At 40.5% G+C, this 20,778-nt stretch overlaps 1 protein-coding gene across 4 annotated transcripts in view; it reads left to right on the forward strand.

The window, feature by feature from the left end:
• DDC (dopa decarboxylase) overlaps positions 1 to 20,778 on the forward strand; it is a 120,366-nt gene that overhangs the window by 79,834 nt on the left and 19,754 nt on the right. For 3 of the 4 annotated variants that reach the window (XM_048839254.2, XM_048839256.2, XM_048839259.2), the window contains 3 exons: positions 1,578 to 1,654; positions 9,508 to 9,527; positions 11,970 to 12,068. In XM_048839254.2, the coding sequence (XP_048695211.1) occupies positions 1,578 to 1,654; positions 9,508 to 9,527; positions 11,970 to 12,068 (196 nt within the window). The remainder of the gene's footprint in view (positions 1 to 1,577; positions 1,655 to 9,507; positions 9,528 to 11,969; positions 12,069 to 20,778) is intronic. The other variant, XM_075125574.1, reaches the window with a different exon arrangement.

Raw genomic sequence — 20,778 nt, forward strand, 5'->3', positions numbered from 1 at the left:
AGACAGTGGTATGCACAGATGAAGGTAAGGGCATGACTTAAACCCTCAGATGTATTCAGTGGTAGAAGCTAAAATCCATTGTGGGGAATCTTAACTATTCAGGACAAAATTTAGACCTGGTGTGTGCAGATGCAGCTCTGTTGGCTTTGTTTCTTAGGATTTTAGATTTTTTTAAAATAAAGCCCTCTCAAATAGACATTTTCTTATTGTCAGATAGAATCTTTGAGACTTTTATCTGGGAAAGACCATATCCCCTTTAAAAGAATAACATCCGTTTAGTACTTGCAGGGCTCACCAACACCATTGTTTCTAATAGTTTAAATATTCAACTGTGAGCTAGTAGGAGTGGGAGTTGAAAACATTTAGCACCTTTTGAAAAAATTGCCACACCATAGCAAATGTTTAATCAGATTTCCTTTCTCTGGCATTGATCAATACTGGATGTTGCAAAAGAAGGGGTCGATTTCTAATTCTAATGATTCATTACTTCATACCTCCATAGTATGGTAGCAGTTTCCTCCTGACCCCACTTGGCCCAGGCAAATAATTAAGCAGGCATGTAACTTTGTGCACAAGTCCCATTGATGTCATCTGCTGCTCATGCGCTTAAAATTATGCACCTGCTTATCTCCGTAAATATAAGGAATGAATGTTATCTTTTGGAACATGATATTGAGCGTATATAGAGTGTGTGTGTATTTGACATATTCTTACGTGCATACAAAGAGTAAGATATTGGAAAATTAGATATTTAGGTAGAAATTTACAAATAATTCCAATTAGAAAAAAACATGCAGAATATTGTACAAGAAATAGGATTTGTTGACCATTTTCTCTTCACTGTCCCATACTAATGTTCTTAGTTATTTTATCAAATATTTACATGCCTAATATGGTGACAAATAGTCTCTACCTTTGGGGTATCTAATCTCATTTTATGTATAATGCCCATTACTTGTTGTGTATGAGTGACTCCCTCTACAAATAAAGATTATGCCATCAAAATATTTATTATTACCAATCAATATGATGTAGCTTCTTCCCTTTACAAGAAAAAAATATTTGCTTTTGAAAGTTATTCCAGCTACACTGCCCACTAGTTTTACACTCAATGGAGCTTGTCTTTCAGAGATCATTACATTATATCAAGCCTTCAAAGCCATGGTACCTCTGACATTGCAATTGCTTCAACATATAGCTGGAAACCTTGCGTTCACCACTAATTTTACTGTTGTCTTAACTAGCTCACATGTTCTGGTGTGAGTGCCTGTTTTCCCTGTGGAAAGACTTTGGGTGTGTTTGTTTCCTGTCTGTTTTTTTTAAATATGCAGTAAGAGTTCATTGCTGCAGACCCTAACTTCAGGGCTTCAGGCTTACCACTGTGTGAGCGGTGCCATAGTAGCAAATAAAGGTTTGCAGGATTGGGCCCTAAATAAGGAATAGACAGTACTTTGGAAATATGTGACTGACACTGATTTTCCTTATCTGATTTCCTGACCTAATCACCATTTAATTGTCTTTTTTCCTAGGTGAGACAATGCTGTGATAATCTAATCCATATTGGTCTTTTTGTGCAGGGTGAAGAAGAGATCAGACTTAACAAATGCCTTTAAATTAGATCCTCTTTACCTGCAGCATTCCCATCAGGAATCTGGTAATTTTGCATTTGAATAAGATCTTTGTTTTATCCACACTTTTTTTTTATTGCAAAACTCACTGAAAGGTTAGGGATAAAACTTTTAAGAAAATCTAAATATCTTTTCCAAAAGGGACTAGGATCAGATTTTCAAACATATTTAGATGCCTAGACAGGCAGATAAGTGCCTAGTCAGATTTTCAAAAGTGCCTAAACAGAGTTAAGCACCTAATCCCTATTTAAATCATTCAACATTTTTAAATGTTCACAACTTTCTGTTCTGCAAAACAATTAATTATTTTGTTTTTTTGCCCAATTCCAGATGAAAGCAAAATTTCAAAATATGAGTTTCCCACAGGAAAATTTTTGACCAGCTCTAGCCATAAACCCACATAAATTAATAATCTTCTTAAAAATAAAGTGTTTTAACTTGTGTTTATGCAGCTCATTCCATTCACAGGAATGAGGGCTCTGTGCAGAGAGATCTTTCTCCTGTTTATTTGTGCTTTTCCAGAAAGAAAACTTGTATAATAATCTAAAAAATTCTGTATATATTTGAAGTTTAAGTATTGTGAGGCACTTTTTTAAACAATATAGTGAGAAAAGATAGTGATTGATCTGTAATGCAGGGCTTCATAAAGTGACAAGATGGTAGCTGCATTCTCCAAGGATGCAGAAGTAAATGAAGTAAATTTTATCTGATATGAAGGTGGTTGATGGAAAACAGTCTTATGAAGCTGCATCATGATAATACCAGAATATTTGCAGCAAGACACACACACCCCTTTATATGGAGTCTCATTTATTGAGTCTCTTAAGGCATATCAATCAAACTGTTCTTTTGACCCTCAAGTCCAGCCCTAGCTCCCCTTGACTCAGGAGTCACAGAGCACTCCGTCAGCGTCTGCCCTGATAACTCAGGCTGGCTGCAGTCCTTGATCAGCTTCTTCAAGCTGGCCCCTTTCAGCTCTGTCCTTTACTCCCAGGTAGGGCCATTTGCATCTCTGGAAGCTTCTCTTTTATCTCCAGGCCTGCTCTGATTTAACCATGTGACCTACCTGTCATGTGGCTACACTAATTTTTCCCACTTGGGGAGGAGTGCTGAATGAGTCACAGGTGGGGCTTGCCCCATTAAATCTTAAAGGTCCAGTCATCCCATGACAGAGGATAAGTGAGGCCTACAAATCTTGTGCAGACCTGGCATCTTTGTAAAATGCCAGTGAAGACCTTGCAGCTCTTAGCCCATGCATAGGCTATCTTGATGGGTTAATGTTGCTCTTGGCACATATCCAGTAATTGCAGAATGGCTTCTGTCTGATCACCAGCTGCCCCCGCCCCCCTCCCTCCAACCCCCACAATTGGTTAGAACTGTGCAGGGGCAATTACAGTTGTGTACGGTACCACTGATTAATGGTACAAGTTGCATAGTAACTTTCTCTGCCCTGGAATTGGAACTTACTCTGTAGTATGGCTGTTCTCCTGACTCCTTCCATTTCTGCTGAATATGACCCCTTCGGCCACAAGGACATGAGCCTCTGGGTAGCAACCACGAAGTTGCTAGGGACAACTGCACAAACTGAGCGGTGCTGCCCTAGCCACTGCCTTTCCCTTTTGTGTATCCCTCCTTCCCCATGTAATTAGGCCTATTTTATCTCTGCACTGTGTAAGGAAAGGGGAGCACATTTTTCAAAGTGAAATTGCTACATTAGGAGGAGTTTGCCCTAGTTAGATACAGTTTAAAATAAGTAATTTAATTAAATGATATTTTTCAATTGCACATTTAACAATTACATCTGTCAAAAACAGGGCCCTTCACTTGTCCATTATAATGGTGTGTGATTTCAAACTACTTCAAACTACTAGGGGGACAGTGTGTATTACCTGTTATATGAAATAATACAATGTTAAGAAATTTTCTTGTTGCATCAACATTAGGCTTTGGTGCCAGGCCTTGGGATTTCCCAACCCCAAACATCTCATTCTAATTTAAATGAGGTAATTCCAGGAGATAGAGAACAAAGTAAACTTTTCTACCCCAAAAAGAAAAGGAGTACTTGTGGCACCTTAGAGACTAACCAATTTATTTGAGCATGAGCTTTCGTGAGCTACAGCTCACTTCATCGGATGCATACTGTGGAAACTGCAGAAAACATTATATACACAGAGACCATGAAACAATACCTCCTCCCACCCCACTCTCCTGCTGGTAATAGCTTATTTAAAGTGATCATCAAGTTGGGCTATTTCCAGCACAAATCCAAGTTTTCTCACCCCCCCGCCCCCCTCCAAAAACCAACACACAAACTCACTCTCCTGCTGGTAATAGCTCATCCAAAGCGACCACTCTCCCTACAATGTGCATGATAATCAAGGTGAGCCATTTCCAGCACAAATACAGGTTTTCTCACCCCCCCACCCCCATACACACACAAACTCACTCTCCTGCTGGTAATAGCTCATGCAAAGTGACCACTCTCCCTACAATGTGCATAATAATCAAGGTGGGCCATGTCCAGCACAAATCCAGGTTTTCTCAACCCCCCCCCCACACACACACAAACTCACTCTCCTGCTGGCAATAGCTCATCCAAACTGACCACTCTCCTTACAATGTGCATGATAATCAAGGTGGGCCATTTCCAGCATAAATCCAAGTTTAACCAGAACGTCGGAGTGGGGGGGGGGGGTTAGAAAAAAAACAAGGGGAAATAGGCTACCTTGCATAATGACTTAGCCACTCCCAGTCTCTATTTAAGCCTAAATTAATAGTATCCAATTTGCAAATGAATTCCAATTCAGCAGTTTCTCGCTGGAGTCTGGATTTGAAGTTTTTTTGTTGTAAGATAGCGACCTTCATGTCTGTGATTGCGTGACCAGAGAGATTGAAGTGTTCTCCGACTGGTTTATGAATGTTATAATTCTTGACATCTGATTTGTGTCCATTTATTCTTTTACGTAGAGATTGTCCAGTTTGACCAATGTACATGGCAGAGGGGCATTGCTGGCATATATCACATTGGTGGATGTGCAGGTGAATGAGCCTCTGATAGTGTGGCTGATGTTATTAGGCCCTTTGATGGTGTCCCCTGAATATATATGTGGGCACAGTTGGCAACGGGCTTTGTTGCAAGGATAGGTTCCTGGGTTAGTGGTTCTGTTGTGTGGTATGTGGTTGTTGGTGAGTATTTGCTTCAGGTTGGGGGGCTGTCTGTAGGCAAGGACTGGCCTGTCTCCCAAGATTTGTGAGAGTGTTGGGTCATCCTTCAGGATAGGTTGTAGATCCTTAATAATGCGTTGGAGGGGTTTTAGTTGGGGGCTGAAGGTGACAGCTAGTGGCGTTCTGTTATTTTCTTTGTTAGGCCTGTCCTGTAGTAGGTGACTTCTGAAATGGCCCACCTTGATTATCATGCACATTGTAGGGAGAGTGGTCGCTTTGGATGAGCTATTACCAGCAGGAGAGTGAGTTTGTGTGTGTGGTTTTTGGAGGGGGGTGAGAAAACCTGGATTTGTGCTGGAAATGGCCCACCTTGATTATCATACACATTTTAAAGAGAGTGGTCACTTTGGATGGGCTATCACCAGCAGGAGAGTGAGTTTGTGTGTGTGGGGGGGGGGGCAGAGGGTGAGAAAAGTTGGGCCATTTCCAGCACAAATCCAGGTTTTCTCACCCTCTGCCCCCCCCCACACACACACAAACTCACTCTCCTGCTGGTGATAGCCCATCCAAAGTGACCACTCTCTTTAAAATGTGTATGATAATCAAGGTGGGCCATTTCCAGCACAAATCCAGGTTGATGATCACTTTAGATAAGCTATTACCAGCAGGAGAGTGGGGTGGGAGGAGGTATTGTTTTATGGTCTCTGTGTATATAATGTCTTCTGTAGTTTCCACAGTATGCATCCGATGAAGTGAGCTGTAGCTCACGAAAACTCATGCTCAAATAAATTGGTTAGTCTCTAAGGTGCCACAAGTACTCCTTTTCTTTTTGCGAATACAGACTAACACGGCTGTTACTCTGAAACCTTTTCTACCCCAGTAACTTTTTTAAATGTAGGGGAATTTCCTAATTCCTGGCTATCTGGGCTGACTGATTTTAATACAATGCAAATGTGAAACAAAGCAATAATCAGGAAATTGCATAACCTGTGGTGATGAGGTTTATCCTCTCTGGCTAAAATTTCCAAGAAATATGCTTTATTAGAACAACGTTTTGATTAGAAGAAATATAAGTGACTACAGCTACACATAGGCACTGAGAGTTACCTACCTTATGTGAAAATCTGCTTTCTTTTAAAAAAAGAAATTAAACTGAATATTAGCTGTCATGAAAATTGTGAAATTGACAGCACTGGAATCCAAAGTCTTCTAGTCTCCCCAGGTAGAGTGACAGCAGGAGAAATGCAAGCCCTGCTTAACATTGCCCACCAAAGTGTTTCCTACTTGACCTGGATGTTCCACCTAAGGGTGAGGGCAGTTCAATCTTTATGCCTTTCCCTCTCCTTAGTCTGCCAATAAAACTACCAACTGCAGTGGTACTTTTTTCTGATATGGACATAATAACTCAACAGAATACTCCACATAGGTCCTCATATGATGTCTCTTGGTCATTACCAATCTGATCCAGATTTGAACCGGCAGTTTGGAGATAAATTGCTCTGTGTCCTATCCTTATTTGCCAGCCCTTTTCCAGAAATAAGAGCCACATTTTTCAAATTCAGGTGCTGTTAAATGCATATTTAGGCACCTAAGTAGAAGTGGCATGATTTTCAAAGCTGCCGAGCAGCCACAGGCTGATGCTCCCATTGACTTCAGTGGGATTTATAGGAGATCAGCACTTCTGAAAACCATGCTACTTTTATTTAGGTGCCTAATTATGGGTGTAGGTGCCTACCTGTGTTTACCCCAGTTGGAAAATTTCAGCCATGGCTTGAAAGGAAAACAAGGTGATGCTTTAAATGTCATTCATCTATCACTCAGGAATTTACATGATTTGCAAAAAATATCAATTTGTGTGCAATTACTCTTAATAACCCTGTAGCAATTACGTACACCTCAAAGAGGACAGTCTTTATTTTGTCAGTAATTATAATTTGTGTGTGATTTGCTTCCTCACACCAGGGAAATTGTACTAGCCTGCCTGGCAACCGAAGATATAGGTCAGATCCTAATGGCAGTGTTAGAAGGAAATAACTTTATACTTTATTGTGAATACCACATGTGCTACCACAATTCAAATCCTCCTAATTAAATACAGATGAAATAATAAGGCATATAATCATTAGAACAAGGACTTAATCATTGATTGCTTTCTACTTCACAGCTTATGAAAGGGGTTACTGGTAGATCGTTAGACGCTGCCCCTTACAGCAACATACAATTAGTTTCCCATCACCAGTTGCCTTACTCTTCACTACCCGCCTTGCAACTGTTAAATTAAAATAGCCATTGAGATGTAAAAGGAAAAGAGTGTTATCAAATTGCCTTGTTACTCATCTGAGAGCCAACTGGTCTTCCACTAGGTCAATGAACGGAGTTTACCAGTTGTCATAAATATAAAGGGAAGTCCCTTTATATTTGAAATCCCTTTGAAATCCCTCCTGGCCAGGGGAAAGCTCCTCTCACCTGTAAAGGGTTAAGAAGCTAAAGGTAACCTCGCTGGCACCTGACCAAAATGACCAATGAGGAGACAAGATACTTTCAAAAGCTGGGAGGAGGGAGAGAAACAAAGGGTCTCGGTCTGTCTATAGGCTGTTTCTGCCGGGGATAGACCAGGAATGGAGTCTTAGAACTTTTAGTAAGTAATCTAGCTAGGTACGTGTTAGATTATGATTTCTTTAAATGGCTGAGAAAAGAATTGTGCTGAATAGAATAACTATTTCTGTCTGTGTATCTTTTTTGTAACTTAAGTTTTTGCCTAGAGGGATTCTCTATGTTTTGAATCTAATTACCCTGTAAGGTATCTACCATCCTGATTTTACAGAGGTGATTTCTTTACTTCTATTTACTTCTATTTCTATTAAAAGTCTTCTTATAAGAAAACTGAATGCTTTTTCATTGTTCTCAGATCCAAGGGTTTGGGTCTGTGGTCACCTATGCAAATTGGTGAGGCTTTTTATCCAACATTTCCCAGGAAAGGGGGGATGCAAGTGTTGGGAGGATTGTTCATTGTTCTTAAGATCCAAGGGTCTGGGTCTGTAGTCACCTAGGCAAATTGGTGAGGCTTTTTACCAACCTTGTCCAGGAAGTGGGGTGCAAGGTTTTGGGAAGTATTTTGGGGGGAAAGACGTTTCCAAACAGCTCTTCCCCAGTAACCAGTATTTGTTTGGTGGTGGTAGCGGCCAATCCAAGGACAAAGGGTGGAATATTTTGTACCTTGGGGAAGTTTTGACCTAAGCTGGTAAAGATAAGCTTAGGAGGTTTTTCATGCAGGTCCTCACATCTGTACCCTAGCGTTCAGAGTGGGGAAGGAACCTTGACACCAGTGCTGAAGGGGCCCAAACAGGGATGAGAGCCCCATTGTCCTAGGCGCTATACAAACATCTGGTAAAGAGACAGTCATTGCCCTAAAGAATTTACAATCTTGATCATCGCAAGAAGCAACAAGTTAATGAAGTAAACAAATATGGGGAGGAAGGATGAGGTAGTAATAATAGGAGTCTTTTTTCACATAGTCTAGCCCTGTATGCAGTGTAAATTGCCACTGCATTGGAACAGGCAACCAGGACTTCACTGAAAACGTTTCCTTTCCCCATAAATATAAATGTTAGGAAACATAGACATGGCATGTGACTAATTAAAAAAGTGCATGTAATACAATAGCATATTGTACTTTTTCATTGGGGGTCTTGATTTAGGCAAGCACTTAGGTACATGCTTAAGTGTCTCTGAAGTCAATGGACCTGACGTGCTTAAAGCTAAGCACTTACCAAAGTGCATTGCTAAATCGGGATTGACTTAAACATATGCTTTAGTATGCTCCTGAAGCAGAGGCTGGGACTGAGAGGCAGAAGATGTGGGTCTCTGTACCTAACTCACTGCATGACTGTGAGCTAGTCATTTTACAACTTTATGCCTCACCTTTCCCTAAGCTAAAGATTAATTTAATTAACTGATTCCTAAAAAAAATAAGGACAGTTTGCACCCTAGGTGCTTGAACAAAATAGGGCTATTAATACTGTGCCTACCTCACAGGGGTATTTTATGCGTGTGTGGCTTTGTCAATGTTTGTAAAGGGCTTTTAATACCTTGAATGAAAAGCAGAAGTGAAGAGCAAAGCATTGTTGTCCAAGTATAACTGATGAGCAGATATTTAGAATTCTCAATGACTTGTCCTACAGACTTAAGTACTAACAATAAGTGTTAATGAGCAATGTGGGGTGATCAACAGCATAAAATCCTTCTTGAAAATATTTCCAATTCCCCCATGTGAAGACTATGGCAGTTTTATGACAAAGATCCTGTGATGAATTGGTGACCTGTTACCACACTTTCTCCAGATTCTACTTTGAGGAAGTGAACTTCTGTTTCAAGTCAAATTACTGAAAGGTGTTTTGTTCGATACTTCCCAGACAAGTGTCTCCTTACAACAAGAAGATAAATAGGGTGTTTGGCATGTCATCATTCACATGATCCCAAATATAACAGAAAGGAGAGCCCGATTTCTCCTTTTGAAATCTGTTTGGTTAATTCTGCCAATTGAGGAGTACTTTGTGCCCGCAATTGCCATTGTACTCAACACCACTGAGAACCTTGCAGCATCATGGCCAAGTGTATGGTGGCAATGAAATATAAAAATATTTCATATCATTTAGCAGACTGTTTTTTGCTATCACAGTAAACAGATTTAAATATTTTTTTCTTTAACTTACAGGGCTTGTTACAGATTACAGGGTAAGTACAGTGCCCTCAGTAATAATAACAATATTGATTTATACATGGTAACTTTTCTAAAAATGTTTTTCTTTTAATTGTTGTTATAGTAACTCAGAGTTAGCTTCTTTCTTCTGTGAAAGAGGCTCAACTTGCTGTTCCCTTGATAATTCTCCAAACCAGGAAAATCTAAAACTCCAGTCCCTATTTATTTTTAAACCTTTTGTTTAAAAGCATGCGATGGTACCAATTTATACCAATTAACAACAAGGGGTAAGCAATGCAAGCCAAAACAGGGAAATAACTAATTAAAGAATATTTAGATAAAATTGGATGTATTCAGGTCAGCAGGTCCAGATGAAATTTATCCTTGGTACCCAATGAACTAGCTAAAGCAATCCCAGAACTGTTAGCAATTATCTTTGAGAACTACTGAAGGACAGGTGAGGTCCCACAAGAGTGGAGAAGGGTAAATATAGTATCTATCTTTAAAAAGGAGAACAAAGAGGATGCAGGGAATTATAGACCAGTCAACCTAACTTAAATACCTGAAAAGATACTGGAACAAATTATTAAACAATCAGTTTGTACGCACCTTGAGGACGTTAGGATTATAAGGAATAGTGAGCAGGGATGTGCCAAAAACAAATCATCCCAAATCAACCTAATTTCCATCTTCTGACACAGTCCTATATGACATTCTCACAAAAGAAATGTGGTCTAGATTAAATTACTATAAGGTAGGTGCACAACTGGTTGAAAGACCATACTCAAAGAATAGTTATCAATGATTGCCATCAAACTGGGAGGGTTTATCTAGTGGCATCCCACAGAGGTCAGCCATAGGTTCAGCATTATTCAATATTGTCATTAATGAGTTGGATAATGGAGTGGAAAGAAGGCCTATAAAATCTCCCAATGACACCAGACTGGGAGGGATTGAAAACACTTTGGAGGACAGAATAAGAACTCAAAACAACCTTGACAAATTGATCTTGTATTTATTGAATTTAATCTTGTTGAATTCAGACAAATTCTCCAAAGTACTTCACATAGGAAGGAAAAATCAAATGTGCAACTACAAAAATGGGGAATAACTGCTGAAAAGGATCTGGAGGTTATAGTTGATCACAAATTGAATATGAGTCAGCAATGTGATGCAGCTGTGAAAAAGGCTAATGTCATTCTGGGGTGTATTAAGAGGATTCTCATATATAAGACAGCACTTTACTCAGCACTGGTGAAGCCTCAGCTGGAGTGCTGTGTCAAGTTCTAGGCATCACACTTTAGGAAAGATGTGGACAAAATGGAGAGTGCAGGGAATAGTAACAAAAATGATAAAAGGATTAGAAAACCTGACCTATGAGGAAAGGTTAAAAAGACTAGGCATGTTTATTCTTGAGAAAAGAAGACGCAGAGGGGATGTGACAGCAGTCTTCAAGTATGTTAAGGGCTGTTATAGAGAACATGGTATTCATAGATATTCATAGATATTAAGGTCAGAAGGGACCATTATGATCATCTAGTCTGACCTCCTGCACAATGCAGGCCACCAAATCTCACCCATCCACTCCTGCAATAAACCTCTCACCTATGTCTGAGCTATTGAAGTCCTCAAATCATGGTTTAAAGACATAGTGTTCTCCATATCCACTGAAGGTAGGACAACAAGTAATGCACTTAATCTGCAGCAAGGGAGATTTAGGTTAGATATTAGGAAAAAAATTAATTCTATCAGGGTAGTTAAGCACTGGAATTGGCTTCCAAGGGAGGCTGTGGAATCCCCATTACTGGAGGTTTTTAAAAACAGATTGTACAAACACCTGTCAAGGATGGTCAAGATTTACTAAGTCCTGCCACAGTCCAGGCAGCTGGACTTGATGGCTTTTCAAGGACCTTCCAGCCCTACATTGCTATGATTCTGTGTCTGACTGAAAGCTCTAGGCTTGGCCAAGAGAAGGAATCTTTGTGAAGATATTTTCTTCAAACCATAGTGCATAATAGGTTATTTTAAAAACTAATTATAAATGTATTTTCTCCTAAAATGAAAATCTTTCTATTTCTTAAAACTTTATTTTATTTTATTTTTTTAAAATTTCTTTATATGGACCCTTCATGGTAAGTTTGTCTATGTGCCCTATCACACAAAGTGCTGAGTACCTTGTGGAGACTTCAGTGGGAGTTTTGGGTGCAAGAGCAATATGTGCTTTGTTTCATGATCACTATCTTCTGACACCTGCTCTCCTTTCCACTTTTGCATTTTAAACAGTTGGGTGTTGACTGTGGCAGTGTATTTGCCAGTACCAGAATAATCTTTCCTGATTTGACCTATCTCTTAAGTTATTATACAGGGAGCCTCTGGAAGCTTGAACTATGGTCTATGCCAAACTGGCTGTACCTGGAACCATGTCTTCTGACATGGAGACCCTTCCTTCTCAAATGCATTACTCCTTCTGCTTGCAGCATTGGCAGATCCCTCTCGGCCGAAGATTTCGTTCCCTGAAAATGTGGTTTGTGTTTAGAATGTATGGAGTCAAGGGACTACAGGAGTACGTCCGTAAGGTGACCTCCTTTTACTTTATGGGAAAATTTGTGTTGGGGATGGGAAGCGAAGAGGGGCTTAATAAGAATCCACATCTATGTGCCTTCTGCATAATTACACCTGCATGCATAAGCAAAGCTTGTTGCACAGCCCAGTTCATGGGAGGGCCTGCCTTTCACCCTATCCTATCACAACAGTTATGATCATTGGGATCACAGCCATTGATCATCTTGTGGCACAATCTTGAGGGGATGTGAATTTTAGATGCCACATTAGTGACATCGTTCAAAACAAAGCCAAGACTTTTCATTGATGCCTTAGTTGTTGTATGTATTTATTCTACATTTATTATTTTATTATGTTGTATGTATTGATTATATATTAGGGTCAGGATTATGGTGTTAGGATTTGTGTATGCTCCCATGATTTACTGGGCATGTTACCTAGTTTGACTGAAGCTACAGTTTCAGGTGTTTCCTGAATGGAACTGCCTTTAGGATATGGTTACCTACAGATTACAATTGATCCTTATTATGCTTAAGTACTGGGGACATTCCTGCTTTGTACAGGGTAGTTTGTCATCACTGTAAATGCATGTGCTATGGTGCTGTATGATGTACATACTTCTGTTATAAATATAAAGTAAAACTGCAAAATACCTTTTATGTTTTCAAACTCAAGAGAAACTGCTGGCAAAGATAAAAATAGAGAGCCATATCCTACAGTTACACTAGCTGAGGTTCTTGTCCAAAGTCTACCGCAGTAGAGATTTATATTTAATTAGCTATCTAACCTCTGATTCTGCCTGTTCTTGGTGGGAGTGTGTGTAGACACAGATGTGCCAAACTCTCCCAGGGACACATATTTCTTAGCAAAAGTGGGACTAGTGTCACAGTTTTCTTCCTTAAGAACCTTATGCAGACTAGCTAGTGGGAAGAGGAAGATATTGCCCCATCATCTGCCTAAAATGCCAGAGAGCTACTCAAAGCGTTGGATGCCACTACTGTAGCAGATGAAGGATAAATGGAAGTTTTCTGCTTTTTGTTTTGGTTTAGTTTTTATTTTCTTCTGCATAGATACCTTGTAATTTCTATTTGGCTCCATGGACAACAATCTAAATGGGATTTTGATCCTTATTATGTTCTGGAGAAACATATTTTGAGGGCAACAATGACATTGGCTTTTTATCACCTCTGATACAATCCAAAAGTGAAATTTTGGATCTCCTCTGTCTCTTTTACTGAAGTGAAAATGGGCTCATGGTTTGTTATACTTTGCCATTAATGAAGCTTTCACTGCATTGGTCTCTCAGGTAAGGTTTTGCAGATGGCAATTAATTCAATTTACTGGCAAGGTTTTAAATAGCACTAAATCTCATATTCTTCTGGTGGCAGAGTTGAAGTCCTCACGTTGATTACATGTACTTTATTGGATTAGTGTTAATACCTTATTAGTAACATTCAAGAAACTTACCTGGCCTTTCTCTCTTCTCCCAGACATTTCCCTGGGTGCTCAGAGAGCAAATACTTGCCTTTTTAGAGTCCCATAGACCCCTTTTGAAGGCAGAGTTTTCCTATAATGTCTGGAAATGCATCACTTTTGTAAAGCTATTGACTTCAGTGGAGATGAACCAGGAATGAATGTGGCTCTTCATGTTTCTGAATAGACTTTTTTCCTTGTTTCTAATTTAACTTCATTGTAATGTTTTAGATTAGGTCTTTACAGGCGTGCTGGGAGGCGAGAGGGTGTAATGTTATTTCCTTGAGCACTAGAAAGAGCTGTGGGATATAGTTCTCCAAAACAAACAAACAAACCAAAAAAACCCCCGCATGGCCAAATTATGACCTCACACTTGTGACTTCAGTGGCGTTACTTGGGTATAATTGAGGGTAGAATTTTGCTTACTGAACACGTAAGTGGAGTGATTAATTTAGGCTTGATTTCTTCCATTTGAAATGAATGATGGCTCATCACATTCTCTGGGTTTCATTGCTTCTCTAAAAAAAAATTTCCTTTGTTTCTCTCAGTGGAACTGCAAGGGCAAGGACTGATTGAGCTTTTGTTGTTTAGTAATCTAGATAGTAGGACTGGTCGTTTAGTCAGTTGCCTTCTGTGAGATTGTAAACATTGCAGTATTGTTACAAACTGTACCAATGCTCACCAACAGCAGTTGTAATGTGTTCCATACCTCACTTCCCCATTTCCCTCCCCTCCTCTTTCCAAAAAACGTTCTTTATTCCCGAAAATACTGTGGTGAATTTTCTTTTGGTGGTTGTAGTAATAAGGAATGTTATAAACTCTGGTAATGGATTATATTGCAAAGCTGTAAACAGTTTCCCAAATGAAAAAACTCTTGAAATTTAATCTCACTTTACCACCCCTCGTCAGTCTTTAAGGATTTGTATAATTCCAGGCCTTGGGAGGTTCTTTCCATTTAAACATACGGTAACATCTCAAAAATAATAGTTTTCATACTTTCAGTGCTGGTCAAGGCAACCCTTCTAAAAAGAACAGCCAGTACTAGCTTGTGGGTTACACTTGGTGTTTCATTTGATTTGTGCCACAAGAGGATCCCTAAAGTTGCCAGAACTATTTCTCAATCAGCATTTAAAGAAACAAGAACTAGCTTTTGTGTTTGCTACACTTGGTCACATAGTGCAATGAAATAAGACATGAATAAATACTGCAGTTCTCTGTGGGTAGATCTGTCCTCTGTGCAAAGAAAAATCTGCAATGCCGAGTCTGAGCCTGGGTCAATTTCATGCCTGGAGCTCTGGTTGCACGGCTAAAATTCGCAGGGTAGACCTTCCTACATGGAGTGGAGCCAGGGCTCGGAAACCCAGCAAAGGGGGAGGGTTTCAGAGTCCAGGCTCCAGCCTGAGTGGGAATGTTTATATCACTCTTTTGAGCCCTGCTGCCCAAGCCCCATGAGCCAGAGTCCGTTGATCTGGGCTCTGAGACTCAGTGCCATGGGATTTTCTTTGCAGTGTAGACATACGCTGTGTGGCCACTCAAGGCCTCAAACACAGTGGGAATGCTCTGTTTCTGCTGCATTGGTGAGCAATCAGCAAAGAGGCCATGCAAAGGGAATCATAGAATCATAGAATAACAGAGTTGGAAGGGACCTCTGGAGGCCATCTAGTCCAACCCCCTGCCCAGAGCAGGACCAATCTAAATCATCCCAGCCAGGGCCTTGTCAAGCCTGACCTTAAAAACTTCTAAGGAAGGGGATTCCACCACCTCCCTAGGTAACGCATTCCAGTGTTTTACCACCCTCCTAGTGAAAAAGTTTCTCCTAATATCCAACCTAAACCTCCCCCACTGCAACTTGAGACCATTACTCCTTGTCCTGTCATCTGCTATCACTGAGAATAGTCTAGATCCATCCTCTTTGGATCCACCTTTCAGGTAGTTAAAAGCAGCTATCAAATCCCCCCTCATTCTTCTCTTCCGTAGACTAAACAATCCCAGTTCCCTCAGCCTCTCCTCATAACTCATGTGTTCCAGTCCCCTAATCATTTTTGTTGCCCTTCGCTGGACTCTCTCCAATTTTTCCCCATCCTTCTTGTAGTGTGGGGCCCAAAACTGGATACAGTACTCCAGATGAGGCCTCACCAATGTCGAATAGAGGGGAATGATCACATCCCTCGATCTGCTGGCAATGCCCCTACTTATACACCCCAAAATGCCATTGGCCTTCTTGGCAACAAGGGCACACTGTCGACTCATATCCAGCTTCTCCTCCACTGTCACCCCTAGGTCCTTCTCTGCAGAACTGCTGCCTAGCCATTCGGTCCCTAGTCTGTAGCGGTGCACTGGATTCTTCCATCATAAGTGCAGGACTCTGCACTTGTCCTTGATGAACTTCCTCAGATTTCTTTTGGACCAATCCTCCAATTTGTCTAGGTCCCTCTGTATCCTATCCCTCCCCTCCAGCGTATCTACCACTCCTCCCAGTTTAGTGTCATCCGCAAACTTGCTGAGGGTGCAATCCACACCATCCTCCAGATCATTAATGAAGATATTGAACAAAACCGGCCCCAGGACTGACCCTTGGGGCACTCTGCTAGATACCGGCTGCCAACTAGACATGGAGCCATTGATCACTACCCGTTGAGCCCGACAATCTAGCCAATTTTCTACCCAATTTGTAGTGCATCCATTCAGCCCATACTTCTTTAACTTGCTGGAAAGAATACTGTGGGAGACCGTGTCAAAAGCTTTGCTAAAGTCGAGGAATAACACGTCCACTGCTTTCCCTTCATCCACAGAACCAGTTATCTCATCATAGAAGGCAATTAGATTAGTCAGGCATGACTTTCCCTTGGTGAATCCATGCTGACTGTTCCTGATCACTTTCCTCTCGTCTAAGTGCTTCAGAATCCAAACCATGGAGTAGAACTTTGTGGCAGCTCTTTGAGTTGGAATGTGGAGAGGGGAATGAACTTGTTTGGGATCAGTGCACCACATGGATCTACACAGCTCAGTGTAGTTGCAACAAGCATGTCTGCTACACCTATTCATTCTCTGTAGTTGCATTTGCAGCTGGGTTGGGCCTTACTTGTAGGTTTGGGGAGTAGGATCCCATTTCCTCCCTGCTACTACAAAAATCACCTTGCTAATTCCTAAGTCATAAGGTCCTATGCCACTTAGGCACTTTAGAAAATTTCATCCAGTGCCCACAGGAAAAGCTCTTTTACTCCGATTCCACTTGTGCAGCCGGGATTTAGCCCAAAAATTTGAAATTTTGAGAGATGACAACTTATGACAAGCTGTAGCAGGGGAAAAGGCCATAAGCTACCATTTTTTGTGCTGTGATTAGAAGAGATGAGATGAGCCTCTTTTGAAAAAAAAAAAAATGGTCTTAAAATATACCTGAAACTGGCTGTTCACAAACAGATCTTTTTTCTGCCTTCCATCTCCCTTAGTTCCAAATAGTTTTATTTTTTAAGAAAAAAAGTATTTTTTTTTAAAGTTAAAGATGGTTGCTGTGTTTGCGGCTTTCAAAATCTGTATCTGACTGACTGGATAACCACTGCAATCTGGCATGTGCTTGTGTTGAGACAGGCAGCGAAGGAACAAAATATTCCTGGGATAGGAGCATGGGTGACTTTGGTTTAATTATAGCATCATTTTTTGTTTCTAAAACCTTTCAGTTTATACTCCTCATCATTTACAAAATGGAATATCAACACACTGCAAAGTAAAGAGTTTAAAGAGGGTGTATTGGGGCCAGGGGGAAATCACTGCCAAGAATTTTTTGGGGAGAAAATTGTGTGTTTTGGAAGTAAATTCCAAGATGTGGAGAGGACACCAGGAGGGCAACAGCAAATAGCATAGGAGAATGAATAAGAGCACTCAGGATTGCCCTATAATCAATTGAAATGTGAGACTCAAAGCGGAAATGAGTCCATTTTTAAACCACTTGAGAGTAAGCTCGTACTGTGTTGCTGTAAGTCATGTAAAGGGGTCATGAGCAAGTAGAGAAACTTAGCTTTCTGTCCTGTCTGTTATATCCATTCCATAAGTATATTTTTAAAAGTCATGTTTTTACCTATGATCCCCTGGATGTTCTGATTCATTTATTCAAATACATCCCCAATAGCTTCAAAAGAAATTGGATCAAACATACTTTTTGCAATAAACAGTTCTTCTGTGCTTCACCAATATTGGACACTGAATTCTGCTTAAAACTATCAGTAGAGCTTAAGGACTAGCTGAAAGGGAATAGAGAGTAGATTGCTCTTCTCTGTCTGCAGCTATATCACCTCAGGTGGTGATCTTTCCAGTCATATTTTCATAAGCTAAGTAGGCTTGGGCTGGGTGCCTGAGCATGCTCTTGTGGGTCACTGTGCTTTTTGGAAATGCCATCTTTTTCATGAGTGATAAAACCATTTGTTAACGATTTTGTGGCATTTTTCCCCCCACAAAATTAAGGGTTTAACCTTGGTGTCCTGCCCAAATTCCAGTTCAGAGGAAAAAGCAGTCCTTGCTCCAAAAATTTGCAACTGAAATTGGACAACCAGGACAAATACTGCACTGGGGTGTGATTGCGTGCTGCCCTTCGCAGAGGTGAATGCAAACCTCACAGCCCAGAAAAAGGAGAGTATATGAGGGCAGGAGGGGATAGTGGGTAAGACACCTTTTGTGTCTTCTTGATTCCAGAGGGTCCATTCAGCCTTTGGAGGGCTGCCAAAGTCAGGCAGCTCAACCTGACCTACCAGTGAGCAGCTGCACCACCATGAAACACTCTGTAGTGCTATGCTCCCCACCCCTTGTTGTCTTCAAGCCCGGGCCCAGCACACCCATGACATCAGAGCTTGCAAGATAGTGCTTCATAAACCAGCCTGGGAAATTAGTCCCTGCATGGCTCCAGGGCTTCTAGTTTGTGTATGGACCCATAGCCAAAATCACACTACAGATCACTGATGAAGGTGTAATCTCACAGTGCCATTTTTTTTAATTAAATGAATTTTCATTGAAAGGCTTCACGGGGGGGGGGGAGGGTGTTTAAAGAGGGATTTTAATGAAAAAGAGGGTTGCTGTTTGGGGGACAAAAGGGAGACCGTTGCAAGCATAGAGGGGAGACTGAAGAAGGTGGCCTCAAGATGAGAATGGGGGAAGCAGCAGTAGACAGGCTGTGGAAAGCACAGGCAAAAGAGGAGGCAGAATTGTACAGAATTTGAACAGGAAGACCATACCAGTGATAGTATCTGAAGTGGGAAGTGACCTGGTCCAAATGACGGGAGAGAAGGGTGATTTTGGTCATAATATTTTGGATGGTCTGGGAAGGCTGCAAGATGATATTCAGAGAAGGCAGAGAGGAGAAAGTTGCAGGAGGCTAGGAAGAGATGAGCATGCATACAAGAGATGCTATGTAAGTTTGTGTGTACACAAGTATTACTGTGACTGTAACACTTTAGGCAATCTCCCATTAATATGCTAAACCATATCAGCTTTTGAAGGGTTTGCAGATGAAACTAACATAGAGAGTTCAAATGCCTTTACAGCAGGGGTTTTCAAATTTTAAACTATGTGGAAAAAATCTTAATAAAGAGAGTGTCTCGCGAGCCTACCTCTCTCCCATTTATGATCTCATAAACTGCCTCCCTTCACCATTCACAATGACACAGACCACCTCTTGTCCCATTCACAATCAGATGGACCAGCCCCCATTTTTTTTTGCAGTCCCAGAACACGCCACTTTCATATCCCTGGTAAGGACAGCAGTTGCTTAGCTGGAAAATGTTAGGCAAATATTTTTAGCTGCTTTTAAGGAAATGTAGCAGCTTGAAATAAAAAGACAACCTGTCGGTAGGCCAGCCAGCTAGGAGCAAGCGCTCTTCAGATCACCATTATGTGGCCCATGCCTCACAGTCTGAGAACCTATGCTCTAAAGGAACTGTACAATCTCTGTGGAAGAACAGTACCATAAACAGTAACAACTACAGGGTTTATTGTATTTAAAAAATGAAATCAAATTTTAAAACCTACATTAAAATTATGTTAGGAGCATGGTAGGACTAAGGCTTCAAAATGGAAGAAATTTGGAGGTAAGGCATTTCTCTCCTTCAATAATTACTGCATTTGTATCTCAACATAGCAGGAATCTAAGAACAGTATGTGATCTTCCCTCCCTGGTGAGTATGCCCTCAGTTCAACAGACAGGGCTTCATTCTCACAATTTTCATATATTGCTCAGAGGATTGAGATGCTATGTGAAAGCAATCATGAGCAATTCTTCCTGGTTCAGCAATGCCGGCCTTTGGCAGCTGCGATTAACTTAATTGTATAGCATGCTGAAACTTTTGGGAAATAAATAAACAGTAGTCTCTCCTGTTCCATTGTGTAAAACCCAAAGCATTTGGCGCCCCCCAATGTCTTTACTGATTATTGCTGTTATTAAAGTTCTCCCTTGGGTTAAACACAGTTGTACTGCAACTTTTCTTATTACTTCCATAGCATCCATTCAGGAATGCACCAACTTCAACCATTTTGATTTTGTTTTGATTTCTGCTTATTTTCTTCAAGAGATTTTATTTTTATTGTCTAGCAAACACTTTAGTGCAAAATCGGACAGAGATGTCATCCAGAAAAATGTATAATAACTATTTGGGGTTTTCTGTGAAAACTACTTACAATGAGCTAAATCCAGAACACTTTACTAAGTTTTTATTCAGTTCTTACTTAGACAAAATGCCTATTGTGTTCAGTGAGAACTTTGTCCAAGGGCAGAGTAAAAAAGTAAAGATTTCAAAATTTTGCCCACTACATTTAATTATATCACACCTATCTAAAGCACATACAACACAGAACAGGTGAAATTCTGTCCCCATTAAAGTCAAGAGGAGTTTTGTGTAGAATATATGTACAGGGCCCTTGTGCCCTGATGTACACCCTGTTCTGTGGAGTTTATGGGGTGTAATTTGGGCTATAGACATAGAATATATGGTTATATCAGGGTAGAGAATTTATATTACCATACAAGATATAATGTACATATATTTATATATTACTTATATCTTTCACAGTCATGAACCCATTGTTGTTTATATTTGGTTGTACCTACATGCCTCAGACAAAACTGGGGTCTTACTGTTTTACAAGACTTGATTCGTAGTCAGAACAGCATCCAGTCTAATTTAAGCCATGCCATGATGGAACAAATGAATGTAATAAACAGTGGGGAGGAAGTAGCAACAGCAGTAAGAACAGCTGATTCCACAGGCT

The sequence above is a fragment of the Caretta caretta genome, chromosome 2 (assembly GCF_965140235.1).
Source record: "Caretta caretta isolate rCarCar2 chromosome 2, rCarCar1.hap1, whole genome shotgun sequence".
NCBI lineage: Eukaryota > Metazoa > Chordata > Testudines > Cheloniidae > Caretta > Caretta caretta.